At 34.6% G+C, this 18,209-nt stretch overlaps 2 protein-coding genes and 1 pseudogene across 7 annotated transcripts; 2 read left to right on the top strand and 1 right to left on the bottom strand.

The window, feature by feature from the left end:
• The first annotated feature begins 978 nt into the window (after positions 1 to 978).
• On the top strand, positions 979 to 5,440 carry LOC107655007 (IQ domain-containing protein C-like). Of its 2 annotated transcripts, XM_016442391.1 has the most exons (6): positions 979 to 1,042; positions 2,841 to 2,990; positions 3,367 to 3,510; positions 3,680 to 3,956; positions 4,058 to 4,179; positions 4,284 to 5,440. In XM_016442391.1, exons 2-6 carry the CDS (start codon positions 2,949 to 2,951, stop codon positions 4,320 to 4,322), a joined length of 624 nt encoding a protein of 207 aa, XP_016297877.1. In that variant the 5' UTR covers positions 979 to 1,042; positions 2,841 to 2,948; the 3' UTR covers positions 4,323 to 5,440. The 2 variants fall into 2 exon arrangements, with proteins under 2 accessions (XP_016297877.1, XP_016297879.1); XM_016442393.1 differs by lacking the exon at positions 979 to 1,042 and having other exon boundaries at positions 2,840 to 2,990.
• A 1,431-nt stretch (positions 5,441 to 6,871) lies between these two features.
• LOC107654928 (doublecortin domain-containing protein 2B-like) lies at positions 6,872 to 13,906 on the top strand. Of its 5 annotated transcripts, none has more exons than XM_016442254.1 (15): positions 6,872 to 7,033; positions 7,261 to 7,371; positions 7,570 to 7,768; positions 8,688 to 8,745; positions 9,494 to 9,564; positions 9,670 to 9,801; positions 9,923 to 10,069; positions 10,604 to 10,643; positions 10,982 to 11,020; positions 12,127 to 12,295; positions 12,383 to 12,492; positions 12,558 to 12,629; positions 12,708 to 12,884; positions 13,139 to 13,234; positions 13,604 to 13,906. In XM_016442254.1, exons 2-15 carry the CDS (start codon positions 7,290 to 7,292, stop codon positions 13,712 to 13,714), a joined length of 1,503 nt encoding a protein of 500 aa, XP_016297740.1. In that variant the 5' UTR covers positions 6,872 to 7,033; positions 7,261 to 7,289; the 3' UTR covers positions 13,715 to 13,906. The 5 variants fall into 5 exon arrangements, with proteins under 5 accessions (XP_016297740.1, XP_016297738.1, XP_016297737.1 ...); XM_016442252.1 differs by having other exon boundaries at positions 10,961 to 11,020; XM_016442251.1 differs by having other exon boundaries at positions 9,881 to 10,069.
• Positions 13,907 to 14,097: 191 nt separating this feature from the next.
• On the bottom strand, positions 14,098 to 16,653 carry LOC107654927 (transmembrane protein 234-like; annotated as a pseudogene).
• Positions 16,654 to 18,209: the final 1,556 nt, after the last annotated feature.

Genomic DNA, 18,209 nt, shown 5'->3' with positions numbered 1-18,209 from the left:
AGCCCGATTGAGAAGCAGAGGATATTATTGAAGAGGATCGTGCAGAACCTGTGCAAGCACGGCTTTTAATTGTAGGCCTATGTTTTTTGTTTGTTGTTGTCTCATACTTTTAGATACGCTGTTATTTGTAAATGCTACGGCTTATGTTAGCTTTTAATATACAGTTTTATATTAAAACTGTATTTAAAGTACGGCAACTGCACGTGCGTCCATGTTTAACGCTTCTCATAGCTATGTGAAAATAAGTGTATAATTGTAACAGTTCATTGTTGGAGCTGAGCTGAATGAGAGAGAGAGAGAGAGAGAGAGAGAGCGATGCAGAGCGTGTGCAGAGCAGGGGACTCGAGGAACAGTATTAAGAACCGCTGCTTTAGAACATTGATTTTGAAACTTGTGAATCCATTAAAATCGTTAGAAGACAGAATCGCAATTCATATATGAACAGATTTTTACGTGCACCTCTAGTTTTCTCTTCCTCTTCTCTAAAGCCGCGCAGCATGGCCTCGCCCCCTTTGCTGCCTTTTCCTGAGGGCAGGGTTTATCTGGGTTTGTTATGTCACGAACCCGGGAAGTAACTCGTTGTAGTCCCTTACCAGCCGTTTTTGTAGGCATTAATCTGCCAGAATTTTGCATTGATCTTTCAGCTTCGTAACTTTGCAGATATTGTTTATGCTCAAACAGCAACATTACAGACTAACTAACGTTAAAAAAGTGAAATCGCAATGAACCACCCCTTTAAATATTTATATTTCCAATTTTGAGTCTGAAAGCTAAATTGTATCCTCTTTGTTACATTGTTTAAATCAGGGGTGCCCAAACTCGGTCCTGCAGAGTTTAGCTCCAACTTGCCTCAACACACCTGCCTTTAAGTTTCTAGTATGCCTAGTAAGAGCTTGATTAGCTGGTTCAGGTGTGTTTACTTGGGGTTGGAGCTAAACTCTTCAGGACACCGGCCCTGGTTTAAGTGGTTTATCTGGATAAATAATAATTGTTCTTACTTTTGGGGTTGCATGAGTTGATTTCAAAGGTTCATTCATCACTGGTAAAGGCTGACTCGTTTTTTTCATAAATTGAGATCTAGAGTTTTAGATCAACAATGTCAGAAGTGAATGAGAAGATGAACATTTACATTATCAGTCAATCATCATAACACAATTGATTTTAGTTCATCAGTGTTCTCTGGAGAGATGTTGTAAATGGCTGTGGAGTAGCTATAAACTCACTCAGGACTGTTTGAAATCAGTGATCTTAGTGCCTCTTCTCAGTGTCTAGATTACATTGATTGTTTCACTGTAAGGTTTTCATGAGACTCTAAATGATGGAACTGGATCTTTTTGTAGATGTTTGTACATTAAAATAGACGTACCCTTATTTAAAATAATATGTTATATAGCTTGTTTGTAAACTAGAGTTTTAAATAGCTATTTAATGTTGATCTAGGAACAATTATGATAGAAGTTGTTTGTTATTCTTGGTGGCACTGATGGAAATGTACAGTATTTGTGTGTTATCTTTGCATAAACTAAAGCGAAAACATAATGGAGTCAGGCATTTCAAATTTCAGGTTCTAAAAAGTTGACATCCAGTGGGTAATTCTAGAATTAGAAATGAGTCGATTATAGAATTCCTCCATTTCTTGGAGCACAAGACTGCATTTAAACCTTGTATATTTGCAGTCTCTACCCCAAAGTACAAAAGGACAGAGTACAGTAACATCTAGTACAGGTCAGAAAGTTCTGACAAGCCGCAGTGTATGTAGGACAAAACTACTGGAGAAAAAAAAAACTGACATAGTCCATAATACATAGTAAAACCTCACTAATGTCCCTATATAAGCCTGTCCTCCCATTTTACACCAGTTTCAGTGATAAACCATCAGCACAACATGGACAGGTTTGAGGAAAAGCTAATTATCTACACCAGTTTGAATTTTTATATTTCTTGATGCAGTAATATCACTTTACAACTGACCTCTGCTACGCCTACCTCCAAATATTTGAACTGAGAGTCAGTACTGTTGCCTTGAGGGGAGGTCTGTTTAAATTGATATCAGATTGATTTGTGGCATGTTCTGATTTTGCATCAGCATGTACAGGCCGGTTTCTCTTCCCTCACTGCCTGAGTCTGAAGCATTAAGAGTCATTTAAAAAATGGCTTTTGTATTCTTTCTGTGAATTTCAAATATTTCAAAAAGAAAATATCTGTGCTTTGCTTTTCGTCCATGCCTTGTTTTGTTTAAGAATGCATATAAACTATTTTCTATTTGTGTGCTTTAAGTAATAAAACTTAATGCAACAATTCACTCACTTTGACTTTGGACTTTTTGTGCAATTATGGGACATAGCAGGTTGTTGAATAAAAGTCACAGAAGTTGGAAAAAATGAATATTGCCCTTTTTTTAAAACAAATGTTACAAATAATTAAAAGGATATTGCAAAAGATTAAAAATGATGATAGGAAAATACGTTTTGTTTTATTTAAAGCATTTTGGTTGGACAAAGGAAACATGAAGAAACACCTGAAATATTTACATTAGCTTACATTTCACTGCTGGTCATATATTCTCTATATAACCATGTATGTGACATAAAAATCTTTAATGAATCTTTTAAATAATTTGTTAGTTTCCTTGTTAGGTTAGAAGTTTAGAAGCACCAAGAGACATGGCAATGCACTCAAACCAAAGTAGCATTTGTTGTTTTATTATTTAACTCTATTTTTACCAATTTGTGCTATAAGAAGACCAAACTAAATAAAAAGCCTAATATTTTATCCAATAAATTAAAACATGTTGTAGAGTGATTAACGGTACTGCATTACAGCAAATCTCTTTCAAACAGCGGGTGGCGGTACTGAGCTGCAGGCGAATCTGTTCCTCGATCTGTTTACAGGGGAAGAAATAAATACACAGTGTGTGTCGGTGTCAGCCGTTCAAACAAAGCGGCGCTATGAACGAACAGAAATGGATACAGACGTTAACTCGATTTCAGGTATTTTTTTATTATCACTGGAGATCCTCAAGTGTGCATGTATTTTTGTAAATATTTTATAAGTAAATTACTTTGCCCTGTGTCGGAAAAGAACCTGGGTACGTTGAAAGTTTGTGTTTGTTTACAATCACCAAGTTCATTGTTTTCATTTGTTTATAAAATGGTTGGAGTTTATCTGATTTTCCTTAGTCCTGGGGTGTCTGTTTTTTTCAATCAATTCATTTTTTTTCTTTTCAATTTAATAGATTGCTATGAAATTTGCTTTTGTCAACTGTTTCGTCAACACTTCTGTTTTTTGTGCTTTATAATCAACATGACTAGAGCTTAGTTTAGTCGCAGTATCAGGAAAGTAAAGCTAATATTGCGTCCTCTCCAGGCTCAGTGTCGTGGTTATACGATGAGGAAAGGTCTGAGTTTGGTTCGGACTCAGTTTGAAGAGATAGTGCGAGAGATTGATGGAGGATTGGATCACCTGCAGTGGAGAGGAAACATCATTCCCAGACCTCACTTCACTGACACTGTGAGCCTCTCTGCCATTGCCCATATCTCATTATTTAAAAACATCATAAGCTGTTTATTTGTTACTCGTAGAAAGTATGCTTTAAAGTTCCATTATCACTTTTACATTTTTTTTTAGTTAATGTCTTGATGTTGCATAATGATAGAGATGTGTATAATGTAATCTACAGGAAAGCCTATTGCTGCAGTATGAACGTTCCAGGTTTCAATCCCATGACCTGGATGATTCAGAGAGGGAACGGAAGACAGAGAATGAGGGCAGTGAGAAATCTCTCCCACAGTCTGAAATCCAGGTACCGGAGAAAGACGAAGCTACTGAAACATCTGTGGATGGTATTGTGGACAAGAGAGGAGAGAATGTGGTCATACAAAACCTGATGGATGATTCTACTGCACTTTGCAGTATCATGAATTCAGATGTCAGCCTCAGCAGCTTATTGCAGACAGGTGCTTTGAAAAGAGATTTTGACACAAAAAGGATACAGAAGTTTTTAAAAACAGACGGGACTTGTTTGAGACACTTATGTGGTTTTGTTTTGTTTTGGCAGGACCAAATTTGCATTCAGTTTTTAAAGAGACAGCACATACTCCTGACTCTCTGAAGCAGCAGCGGAGCACTTTAGCCATGGAGTTGCTGTGGATCCAACAAGCCATCAGTAGCAGAAAGAAAGTGAGAAAACTTTAGAATTTTTAACGTTAATGTTTATATGTATGTATCTATGTCTCTCTGTGTGTTTTAGTCTATAAACATATTCTGCTCTGCTTCTTTTGTAGTATCTTACCCTCAAACAGAGAATGGATGTGCCACACTGATACTGGAGCAGTTCTGAAGCTGTATTATTATTATTATTATTATTATTATGTGTTAGTCTATCATTTACAGCACAGAATGTTTGAGAATTGTTGTAAATTATATTTATTTATAAGCTTGTGTAGTCCATACACAGGTTTGTGTTAAAGAAGATTTTTATTTTTGTACAAATGGCATTTCAGAAATAAATATATGCACATGCACATTCATTTTTCTGTATCACAAAAAACCATACTGTTCGATCCTGGATGGATCACAAAGACTCCCACAACTTAATCTTACAGTTCAGTCAATGTAGTAACATATCTACTTCATTACTGACATTATATTTGAACTGTATCACCGCATGAGAACGGACCTCTTGGTGTTGCCTGATTTCTTTCAAGGTTTTTTCCTCCATTTTCCAAATTCAATGTCTTTCTTGCCTTGCTAGAGCTGCATTTGGCTTGCACACCAGGGTACTAAATATTATATAGATTACTACGAACAATGTGTTATGTATAAGTAGTATTATGCTATGTCTTCCAATTAACCCCTTAGTTTAACTACAGTTTATGGGTGGGCGATATAATCAGTATTTTAACCCTATCTTTAATATGCACAATTCATAGTTTATTTATATCGTCGCATAATATGCTATATTATTGCCTAACGATATATTTAAAGATGGATTTGACCTAGTACATTTACTTTACATGTACACAAACAGTATACGCACATAAAGCGATAAACTATACAGCAAATTTCGGCTGTGTGATTGTTTATATCATCCATAAATGTAAACTATGTTATTGCACTGCTCTATATACGAAGTTGGATGTATACAGTAATCCAACTTTATCCACATGCATAGGCTGCAGTACATTCACGAAGCAATATGCAGTATATAGCAAATTCTAAGAGTTTGATTGTTCATATCGGCGTAGGCCTAAACTATGTTATCGCCCAGCTCGAATCCACCAAATCCGACTATAGATATTATAAACATGTCTGTTAGCCTGCTTTGCTTTCAGTTGTGAAGAGCTATACAAATAAAATTTATTAAACTTGACAACATACAATCCACAAAATGATATTATAATTGAATTGAACAAACTTGACCCGTTTAATCCCAAATTTTGCCCAGACATGAAAATATCTAAATGATGTGTCATTAGTAACCCTTTGAAATAATTATTTTTTGAAAAATCTTTGGAAAAGTGTGTGAAACATTCTGTTTTATGGTCAGTCCCAATTGTGACCGGTGGGATAATGTGTAGCCTATACTGAATTAACATTATTCTAAAGTCAAAAATGTCTTTATATATCTTAGCCCTGCTATTTTAAACTGTTTGATCACATTCTAGGGTTACTGTTATGCATAAAAAAAACCTTATAGGAATACTGAGATAAAAAAATACAAACATCAAACATATTTCAAAATTGTTGCTTTTTTGTAACATGTATAATCAAATTTTATATCAGTGCTACCAGTACTACAACATAAATATTGTAACTTTTTTTGTAACATTTGAACTTTTAATTTAGTGCAATATTTTGTCATTGCAACATTTTAGTGTAATTTTCACTAACAACTGCAATTGGATTTATATGTATACCTAAGTTCACTGTTATCCCACTATTGTGACCATCAAGATGTTTACTCATTCTATGACCACACTCAACAAAAATGAACATATGTGAATTCATATATTAATACTAGACACCTTAAAAGATAATGTGTACCAAAAATCTTTGTCATATCTTTATGTTAGCATACTTTATTAGCCGTTTGTTTTGGAGCTTTGATGCAGTCATCTTCAGGTGCAAACAGGAAATAAACTGCTCTGGTCATGTGACAATTTGCACTAACCATGTGAAACTGAACATATTAAATTGAAACCCTTTATTTTTTCCATATTTGCAGAAAGTGTACTAAAACATCAGTCAGTAAGGTTTTTAGAGCTTTATCAATTAAAACATTTTTTAAATTTAAATGTTGCTGTTGGCCGTTTTTGACTAAACAATGTCACAGAATTTCTGACTTGCTGTTTTATATTTATTGCAAATGATAAAGGCTGTTTTTCTTCTTTATCGCTCCACAGGTTCTTTGTGTCCCTGTGTTTAAATGTTTCTGTTGTCGGTGGGTGATGATAAGGGGCATAATTCACTAAAGACACTTCAAACAAACACCATATTTTCATTTTGAATGTCGAATTTTCAAAACCAATTTATTTAGCCTATTCAAGTAAAATAACGTGATTCATTTTCATTTCTTGAGAAATAGAGGTGATATTTTGATCAAGGATACATGCATAATGTGCAGTGTTGGGGTGCCTCCAGGACCAGGGTTGGGAACCACTGGTCTAGATTACATAATTAATCATTTGCCCTCTCTACTCTAACCCTCTTCCCCTCCCTCACCGTCTCTGTGGTGTTGTTGCTGATTGTAAAACCTCACAAAGGCCGCCGCCATAGTTAGTAACGCTGCCATGGCAACCAGGAAACACTCCCCAGTGTGTGTGTGTGTGTGAGAGAGAGAGAGAGAGAGAGAGAGAGAGAGAGAGAGAGAGAGAGAGAGAGGGAGGGAGTCTGGGTGAGGTGTTTGAGTCTCTCACACTCAGTGCTTTAATATATTAGACATATACACTGAAAAATAATCAGCACAAATAACAGACCAGATGAATTTAGAGTTTTTCTCCAGGTGATTAACTGGATTACATACGTTGTCTCTGTAAGTATTTTTGTGAGTGTGTGTGGATTTGTATACATGTGAATGCTTGAGCTGTAAGTGAATCAATTTGTGAGTTTTTGTGCATTTAATGTGTGAATGAGGATTGGATTTGTACTTTTACAGTGTTATTAACACATTTATGGTTAAATTTTGATGGCATAAGTAAGTTATACTATTTAGGAGTTGCTCTCATTTTGTGTTTTTTTTATATATATATTTTTTTACAGGTGTGTGTTAATGTGGCTAGTTTTGGATCATGGCATCCACTGGTGTCACTAGTCACCTGCCTCCAGTCAAGAGTGTAAAGGTCTACAGAAATGGAGACCCCTTCTTTTCAGGTTAGAACTGGTTCTGAAACAGTTTTGGTGGGTTGTTTTGTTGCACACACAAGGCTTAAAAATGTTACTGTATAGCCTAATTGTGTATACTGCAACATGTATTTTATTTCATCACTTTCACAGCTCTCTTGTATATGTCTGAAATGAAACTACACGTGTCTTATTTAATGTCTCTTTATGAATGTCTTTCTGGATCAGGAAGGAGATTTGTGGTAAACCAGAGGCAAATCTCCACCATGGATGCGTTTCTTAATGACATCACTCTCAGTATCGGAGCTCCGTTAGCAGTTCGAACTCTCTATACGCCGCGCTATGGTCATCGGGTCGCAGACCTTAGTGACCTACAGCAAGGGGCACAGTATGTGGCTGCAGGGTTTGAGCGCTTTAAGAAACTAGAGTAAGTGTCAATTCATTCATATTGAGAAAAATCTAAATTATAACACTTTCCATTAACGTTTAATGGTCTGATCTAGATGCTGAGACTCAGTGGTCCCAGTGTTTGGACACTTCAGCCACTCTTAACATTGTATGAGTCAGTGTTGTTATTGTTAACTTAAACTAAAAAAAAGAAATAAAATGTTTTCAGAAATCGAAATAAAATAAAATGTAAGTATAAGATTAAAAATGTAAACTTTAAAAAACTAAATGAAAATTAGAAATGGCAACTCACTGAAGCAAATATGATGAAATAAAGTTGTTGTAGTACTAAATTACTAAAAGCTATTTTTTACTAAAAATAAAAAAAAAAATCAAAAACTTGTAAAAGTTACTAAAACTAAAATTAAGTTGAAAACTACTCCAACTCTGAAAATATATAATAATAGCTAATATATTCATATGTCAAAATATTAATAAATATAACAGTAGATAAATAATCCTAAAATAACACTGAATCACGTGGCTTCTACAAAACAAATGGTACTACTCATTTTATGAAATTTTTGTATCCAATTGGTCTCAGAATTATTTTTGGTAGATGTATAAGGTCAGTTTCCCTTAGTATATATGTATTATTTATGTTTTATCCTTTAAAACCGTTAAAAAGGTATCTTGCTAAGTGTGCATTAAGTGTTTTTATAATTACATACATTAACATACAAGTTTATTTCATGTAAATGCCCTTAAATTATAATCCCATTTTATAGAAAATGGCCTTTTAGAGAGGTGTTAATGTAGGGAAAATTAAAGTAGAATTTATGATCTGGCATCATGAAATTAGATTCCAGATTTATTGTTTCTGGTTGAGAAGGGTTAATATTGTGATAATGGCTAAAAGATGCATCATATTTTTGCTTGTCTTTTCTGTATATGTTTAGTTATCTGTCTGCAGGACTGAAGAAAGGTCCACTGTGCAGAGTTGTGGAACCAGCCCAGGTATACATGTGAGAGTTCAGCGCTTCTTACTGTTTATTTGTGATTTTTTTATTTTTATTATTTAGGTTAATTGCAGATCTGTGCAATTAATCTGTAAGTCATGGTATTTTTTAAATTTAGGCATAAAAAATCATACAAGATCCAGTCAGTGTGTCTTGTTTGTTATGTTGTGTTTGTGTTTTTTTGTTGCTGTGGATGCTTGGCTGAAGTGTGTCATGAAGAGGAAGTGAGGGAGTGAGGGATGTTATTGTCCCTTCCAACAATAGAAGGCCAGGGGAGATACGCTGCTAGTGTTATCAGATTAGAAAGCTTGTTAGGGCAAGTTTAAGTGCCTGACCCCTTAATGCTGCACACAGAGCTGCTAAAACCACTGTTGATAATAGCCTTGAGAGCAGGGGACACTGACTCAGCGTCAACACACACTGCATCTTTGATTTACGCTGATGGAAAATCACTTAACCTGCTTATTACACAGCTCTTTGTTAAATAAATAAATGGACCTGAAATATTGATTTCCAGTTATTTTATTATGTGACAATAAAGAGGCCGCAAACGCAAAGTGATATGAGAGACATGAAGTTTGGAGGGAAATTAGTTTCCTCAGAAAACGGCCAATTATACAGTTTAACTCTCATTATACAAAAACATATGACCTTAGAAATGCTGTGATTGACTAATCAGATTCAAGTATTCTGATTGTAGTTGACATAATACATTGCTAATTAATAATATGTAACTCTTTTCACAGGTTAAAATGCTTGTCAGGCCTAATGTGTCTGCAAAATGGAGGAAGGCCATCACTCTGCCCTTCATCATACAGTGAGAACTCAGACATTTAAATGCACACTTTTCTTCTGTTAAACCAGTTTTTCTTTTCCTTTCACAAGAGATCCAAACTTCATTCTTCTTTTCACATTCAAATAGTGTATTTCGGAATGGAGACATCCTCAGTCCTGCCATGCGTCTGATCATTCCCCGCCACATGCAGAAAAATCTAGAGCAGATTCTGAGCCTCATTTCTGAAAAAGCCATGCTTCGCACAGGAGCCGTGCGCAGGTATTCAGTCACACATACAATTTGTTTTATAATGAACTTATGAAGCATGTCATATTTATTTCCTCACACATTGTTTAAGGTTGTTTTCATTTCCACAATCAATTCACCTTTCACCTCTCAGGCTTTGCACTCTGGAGGGTTTCACAGTGACCTCCACAGAGGAGCTGGAGAGCAGGCAAAGCTATGTAGCTGTGGGAACAGAGAGGTTCAAGAAGCTTCCATATGTAGAGATACTGCTGAATAAAGCAACAGGCAACAGCGCGGACAGGTGATGTTGGTGGATAATTGGGATAGACAGTAATGTTGGGATAGACCGTAAGTTATTCAAAATTTTGGGGTCTGAATTTATTTTAAAGAAATTAATACTTTTATTATTTCTTAACAGTTCTTTTGAACTCTCTATTCATCAAAGAACCCTAAAAAATGTATCACAGTTTCCACGAAGGTTTAAAGCAGCACGACTGATTTCAACATAGATAACAATAAGAAATGTTTCTTTAAAGACTTATAGAAATTATTTCTTTAGGATCAGGTGGCACTGAAGACTGAAATAATGGCTGCTGAAAATTCAGCTTGCCATCACAGGAATAAATTACATTTTAAAATATATTCAAATAGAAAAGAATTGTTTTGAATGGTAATAATATATTGGAATATTATTGTTTTACTCTATAGCAAATAAATCTAGCCTTGGCGAGCATAAAATACTTCTTTCAGAAACATTAAAAAGTCTTACAGACTCCAAACTTTTGAATGGTAGTGTACATATAAATAAAACAGGATCTGTCTGTCTTCACTGTAGACATTATGCAGGAGACAGAGGATTACAGAGAAGAATCGAGGTACTTTTTATATCCAATATACAGAGTTGAAATGCATCTGAGAAAATTATTAGCCTTTTAACTAAAAACATAACAAATCATAAAAATTAGCACATTTATTTGAGTAAAAAGGTGTACAAAAAAGGTTTTCTTAAAAAAATGTTTAATCCAAAACTTTATTTCTAAGGCTAAAGTAGATTTTTAATTTTAGACTTTTTAATGTGGTCTCAGACTCATGGACTCCACTGTATATTTAATTTTAATATGTTAGGAAAATACATTTCCATGAGACAAATTGTTCTATTGAAGTTCTTTAATGTCATGACGATCCAACTCAGAGTAGAAAGATGTTTCCTCAGGAAAGCCACAGTGACTCCACCCTGATGAATCCACCTGAGGTAAAAACCAAATACATTGTTATTTTCAATGTACATTGATATTTATATATACAGTGCCTTGCGAAAGTATTCATTCATTAATTTATTTTTTTACATTTTGTTATGTTGCTGCCTTATGATAAACTTCTTTAAATGTCTTTTTTCCACATCAATCTACACTCCATACACCATACTGACAAAGCAAAAACAGAATTGTCACAACTTTGTAAATTTCTTAAAAATAAAAAACTGAAATAAGTACATTGCATAAGTATTCTAACTAAGTATTCTTAACTAAATATTTAGCTGAAGTACCTTAACAGCCTCAAGTCTTTTTTTGTTTGATGCGACAAGCTTTGGTCATCAGCATTTTGCAATTATCTGCCATTCTTCACCTCACCTGTTCACCTCTCAAGCTCTGTCAGGTTGGATGGGGGCAGATGCACATTTTCAGGTTTCTCCAGAAATATTTGATTGGGTTCAATCCCAGGCTGTGGCAGGACATTCACATAGTTGTCTATAAGCCACTCTTGCTGTGTGCATAGGGTCAAAAAAACTGAAATAAGTACCTTGCATAAGTATTCATACCCTTAACTAAATATTTCGCTGAAGCACCTTTACAGTCTCAAGTCTTTTTTGTTCAATGCGAAAAGCTTTGATCATCATCATTTGTCAATTATCTGCCATTCTTCCCCTCACCTGTTCACCTCTCAAGCTCTGTCAGGTTGGATGGGGGCAGACACACATTGTCAGGTTTCTCCAGAAATATTTGATTGGGTTCAAGACCAGGCTCTGGCCGGGCCGCTCAAGAACTTTCACAGAGTTGTCTAAAAGCCACTCTTGCTGTGTGTTTAGGTTCATTGTTCTGTTGGAAGGTGAACCTTCTGCCCAGTCTGAGGTTCTGAATGCTCTGGACTGGGTTTTCATTAAGGCTATCACAATATTTTGCTGCACTGGGCGTTTCCTCTATTCAAGGCACTGTATATATATATATATATATATATATATATATATATATATATACTTGTTTATACTATATTTTTTGTTTTCCTGCTTCAGATCAAAGCCTTCAGATCATTGTCACAATCATCCTGTAAGCATCTTGTGTAAATGGTGTCTGCTTTCAGAGGGAAGGCAGGCGTGTGAAGTCCACAGGAGATGAGGTGGAGCGAGAGAGCTCCCCTCAGCCGGTTAAGAGGAGAGGAGAAAGAGAAGAGAACTCTGTTTTCTACGCCAGACCTGTGAGAGTCCGCAGACACCCTCCCACAAACAGACCCCCTCCTAGAGCCGCAATAGGTGAATGCTGAATAAATAAAAAATAGTATCTCATACTGTGTCTAAAATGTAACCTTTTATTTAACTGTGTGATATTGTTTGTGTTAGATGAGCCCAGTGTGTTTAAGGCCTCTGAGAGCAGGATGAGAGAGGAGGTTCGAGGTGCTGAGGAGGTCGCAGAGGATGAAAACACAGCTGTAGAGCGTCACATTGACCAGGTACACCTCTCATCTTCTTTTGTCTCATCTCATCTCATCTTCTATAAAAATGTTTATAATTTCAGAGAGAAGCAGAAGTTGTAGAGGATGAGGAGCTTCTTGAAAGAGATCCGTTTGATACAGCCAATATAAATCACGTGAGTGTGTGAAATACACAGGAATTGAAAGTAATGATGACTCGATCATGAATTAACTCCCTGTTTGTTGTATTAAAGAGGGATTCAGCTGAACTACACAGGCCATCATCTGATCTCTCCAGTGAGAATGGAGAGAAAGAGTTCATAGTGTCTGAGAGGGAGACATGGGACGACACGTCAGCTCCACAGAGAGAAGCACAGCAGGGATACACGTCCAGCAAAGAGTCTCAGCATGATATAAACAAACATGATGCTGTAAGACGCAGTGCATTGAGCATTGACCTTATTTTTTTTTTTGCATTTTTATGTCTTATTTGTGTTTCACTTAGGCTTTGAATCAGCTTAAAGTGTGTGTATATATATATATATATATATATATTGTAGAAGATATATACATTGTAGAAGATATATTATACTATCAAATCATACAGATTGTTTTTCAGGCCTGTCATCTATGTACAGTAAAAAGCCTTGATGAGTTGAGATTTTTTCTTTCTGTTTAAAATTAGGAGTCATCCACACAGCATTCCAGATCTTCTTCATCATCTTCATCACCCAAAGTCTCTGAACATTCCCCACGAAGTGAAGTAACACAGCAAGAACCTGTCAGTTTATAAGTTTTAAACAAAATATTTAATGCATTTAATCATACATGCAAATGATGCTGTAGTGTTTTGACATTTATTTTCCCTTATATAGTGTCATTTATATTAAAGGCCTGATATAATGGTACACTCTCAAAAAAAGGTACCAAACTGTCACTGTTGTGGTACCTTTTCAAAAGGTACTAATATGTACCATTTAGGGGAAAATAAGGTACATACAGTAGATCTATTTTGTACTGCCTCAGTGACAGAACTATTACAGATAGTGAAATTAGATGTGGGAGACTTACATATTTAGCTATTATTAAAATTATGTGTAAATATTAACCATCTAAACATAATGTGTTGCTCTGTCTGTGTGTGTATCAGACTGGGGGTTCCCATGAGGAACAGACAGACAAGGATGCTGAGCGACCTCTCCATCCTGAAGATGATGCAGGAGACAGAGACACACCTTTACAATCCACACACATTCTCTGAACATAGAGTTCACTATGAAATTGGTATCGTTTTGGTCAATGAATAGCATTTAAAATAATGTACCCTTGAAAAGTAACAGTGATCTTACAGCATGCAGAGATTCACTGAGAAGTGTTTTTATTTTTTTATTTCTTCTGTTTAACAAAATAAGACCTCTGAATGTAAAAGACATTTAAAATAAATGTATTTAAACATTGGGCACTTTCACATTATTAATACAAATCCATATAAATATCAGTTAATAATACAATATATACAAGTATTTTGTATGTTCCACAATCCACATACATTTAAAAGTTACTCTTTCCACAGTTGCATTTAAAGTGCAAAACATTTGGATTTCACCAACATGGTTCAAGTACAGGTATAAAGTCATCCATCACCTCTTAGCACAAGTTCACAGCACATACTGAAAATGAAGCAGCACAGATATTGTGTCAGATGAATATGTGTGTGTGAGGTGTGATCACATGGCTGGAGCAGATTCAGGTCCTCCTTCACCTCCCAGTCCAGTGGCACGTTTCAAAGATCACTTGTGTTGCGGGGCTCCTGCGCCGTCTGTCTCAGAGACAGAATTCAGCACGCACACAGTCACTCCAGACATGATGAGTAACATACCCAGCATAGCTCCTACATGAGCAGAGGCAGAGAGTAGTGCTGTCAAATGATTAATCGCATCCAAAATAAAAATTTTGTATACATAATATACAGTATGTATGTGCACTGTGTATATTTATTATGTATATATAAATACACACACAGTATATATTTTGAAAATATTTATATGTATATACATATTCTTTTATATTATATATAAATATGTTTAATATATAAACATAATTTTTTTCTTAAATATATACATGCATGTGTTTGTATTTATATATACATAATAAATATACACAGTAAACGTTATGTAAACAAAAACCCTTATTTTGGATTCGATTAATCGCGATTAATCGTTTGACAGCACTAACAGAGAGTTAAAGACCTGTGTAGCTACAGAGAGAGAATGTGATGTTACTAGCACAGAAGCTACTTACTCTTTTCTCCAAACTCTTCTCCAAGCAATTTACCCATTAGTAACGTGAACAGAAATGTGAGTTCACCATGGGAACAGCCAGAGACAGATCTACAAAACAAACAGCACTTCAAAATTCAACACTAGTGCTGGCTAATATGTGTGTGTGCTCACAAAGAGTTTAAACCTTCCTTAATATTTTGAATAAAAAAATGTTCATGGCTGCAGAGGTTATGCTTGAAACAGAATACCAACTTACTAACTGAACACTAAACAGCAAGCATATGCTGCCTACAGTTTAAATTAAAAAAGACATTTCACACTGTCGTGCTTAATTTGGCAATTGCCAACCAATCTTAGATCTTAGCAACTCTTCTTAGAAATAAAAATTGTTGTTGCATCAAGTCTTTGTGCAAAATGTTATCTTTTAGCAGCCTGATTCAAAAAAGTTTAGTGCATCACACAGTGGGCTAGTATTACAGTATTCTCTGTATTATACTGCTCATTTTTGCCAGTGTTATATGTCATTCAGATATTCCATACATACAGATAACTTGAATATTGTGCACTGTACAGTATACTACTGCATGAATCCAGCTTCAGCCTCATATATACTGTAAAAACTGTAGTATGATACTATGCTACTAAGAACATAGATAGTCAATACTTAGAAACTTGTGAAGAAAAAGAAACTTCTCACCTAGAAGCAAGAGTGACGTTGAACAAATGATCCACTTTGGTTTAACAGAAATGGGATCAAATAAAATATATTAATTATAATTACACCAGTGTTGGGCTAGTTACTCAAAGAATGTATTACTCATTACTAGTTACCCCTTTCAAAAGTAATATTGTTACTTTACTTATTACTTTCTGGCAACAGTAATTAGTTACACTACTAGTTACATTACTTTTTCTTCGCGCCCCACAGAAGTTGTAACTGTGTATCTTCCTCCACATAAAATTGTTCTAGAATGTTACTAACAACATATTTCTGCCTCATCATTTGACCAAAATCCACATTGGATCGCAGTCAGAAGTTATTACAAACACTCAATAGTGATTGATAGTGACATTCAAGTAGAAATGTTGTATTAATCTCATTAATTGTCATGTGTACCTTGAAGCTAATTGTTTCTCTGTTTCTCTATTTGTAATTTCTCTGTTACCCATATACAATTATATTTCATTATGTATTTTATCAAATCACATTAGTTTGTAAGAAACTATTTAATTTTCCAAAAAGATTTTTACTTATAGTAATATAATGTACCACATGCTGATCAGAGGGATGTGGGTGGGATGTAATGCCAGAGTACAGTAAAGCCACAACTTACACAACAGTGTTCAGATCATCTTTTTTCTTGACAAAATCAATATAATGCAATATTTCTATCTGCTGAATGTAAGCTTTTCCATATTCCAAGCTTGCCTGCTGCACTGGGGACATCACATGCATGTGCGAGTCGTGAAAATTATGAAAATAAATCAAGGAATTATTTGCTTGTTGGATTTTAAATCAGCGGGGTTGAGGCATCAAAAGTAACTAAGCTGTTTTATGGATGGTAACGGTAATATTATTACTGAAATCTTATTAGTAATTAGTTACACTACTAGTTACTGCAAAAAGTAATATTATTACAGTAACTAAGTTACTAGTAACTAGTTACTGCCCAACACTGAATTACACACACTAAATTTATCATAAGCACTTATTATGTGCGCATAAAACAATGATAAAAACACACCTTGATATTGAGAAACACAAGAATTTGACCTCAACCAGAAACTGGAGGAGTTTGTTGTCCTTCTGAACCCCTTCAATGCCCTCTGTGCCTTTTTTCATGAGTGGGTTTGTGCCTGTGCCTTCCCACAAGATCGCGACCAACAACAGACAAAACACTTCACCTACAGAGAACATTATTATGACAGAAATGTATATTACATACATTTAAAACAATAATAAATTACATTTTTTAAAGCACAATATGGAGTGTCTACACTCTAAAAAATGCTGGGTTAAATACAACCCGGTGCTGGGTAAAATAGGGACAAACCCAGCAATTGGGCTGTTTTGACCCAGCGGTTGGGTTACTACCCAGAAGGTTGGGTTAAACATTTAACCCAACCGCTGGGTCAAAACAGCCCAATTGCTGGGTTTGTCCCTATTTTACCCAGGACTGGGTTGTATTTAACCCAGCATTTTTTTAGAGTGTACAGATCACCTAATTATTGTAATTATTATTTTCTGTTTACTTGATACACAGTTCAGAAAAAGCATTCTAATGTATCTAATTTAACGTTACTAGTACTTATTTTTTAGATACTAGTATCTTTTCCATTAAGTACTACTTATTCTTTAGGTACTAGTGCTTATTCTTTAGTACTAGTGTCTTTTGTAAAGTTAGTACTTAATCATTAGATACTAGTACGTTTTCATTAGATACTAGTGCTTATTTATTAGGTACTAGTACTTATTAATTAGATACTAGTACTTATTCATTAGATACTAGTACTTATTTCAATAGTGACTAACTATTATATTGTTACTAGTAACAAATTAAACATTTTTGCCATTGACTTATATGGGGATCCGTCATTGAGATATCAACTATTCAGTTTTGACTAGTATGTATTCCACTAGTGACTAGAACTTAATTTTTATGTACTTGTAGTTATTAATTTGGTACTAATACATATTTTTTAGATACTAGTACTCATTCATTAGATACTAGTACCTATTAAATAGACACTAGTACTTATTCATTAGATACTACTTATTATTAGATACTAGTACTTATCTATTAGATACTAGTACTTATTAGATACTAGTACTTATTCATTAGGTACTAGTGCTTATTTATTAGATACCAGTACTCATTCATTAGATACTAGTACCTATTAAATAGATACTAGTACTTATTCAATAGATACTAGTACACATTTATTAGATACTAGTACTTGCTCGAAATGCTACTAGTAAGATTTTTTTTTAATTTTACTAGTAAATTTTTAAATTGAACTCTACTGTAGCCATTTGGACTAGTCATAACATAAGACGAGTAAAAAAGCAGATCTGACTAGTAAGATAAGAATTGTTACTAGTAGTAATTACAAAAGATACTAATGTCTAATAAATAACTAGTACCTAATGAATAACTACTAGTATCTATTAAATAGGTACTAGTATCTAATGAATACGTACCAGTATCTAAAAAATAAGTACTAGTAGTATCTAATGAATGCTTACTAGCAATATTTAAATAGATACTAGTCACTATTGCAATAATTACTAGTCAGAAATGAAAAGATGATATCATAAACAGAATAACTACCACTCCCTGTTCATTTGGAGATATCTTAAACCTCATTAAGAACTAGTGATAATATATTTAGAGATACCTTCATTTAAACAGATCATTACATAAACACGAGTACCTCTTCACCGTCCAATCAGAGTCCACATGGTAATACAAT

This window comes from Sinocyclocheilus anshuiensis, unplaced genomic scaffold (assembly GCF_001515605.1).
Source record: "Sinocyclocheilus anshuiensis isolate Anshui unplaced genomic scaffold, SAMN03320099.WGS_v1.1 scaffold487, whole genome shotgun sequence".
Classification (NCBI taxonomy): domain Eukaryota; kingdom Metazoa; phylum Chordata; class Actinopteri; order Cypriniformes; family Cyprinidae; genus Sinocyclocheilus; species Sinocyclocheilus anshuiensis.
The sequence above is the reverse complement of the archived record's forward strand: the minus strand, read 5'-3'. Positions and strand labels throughout refer to the sequence as shown.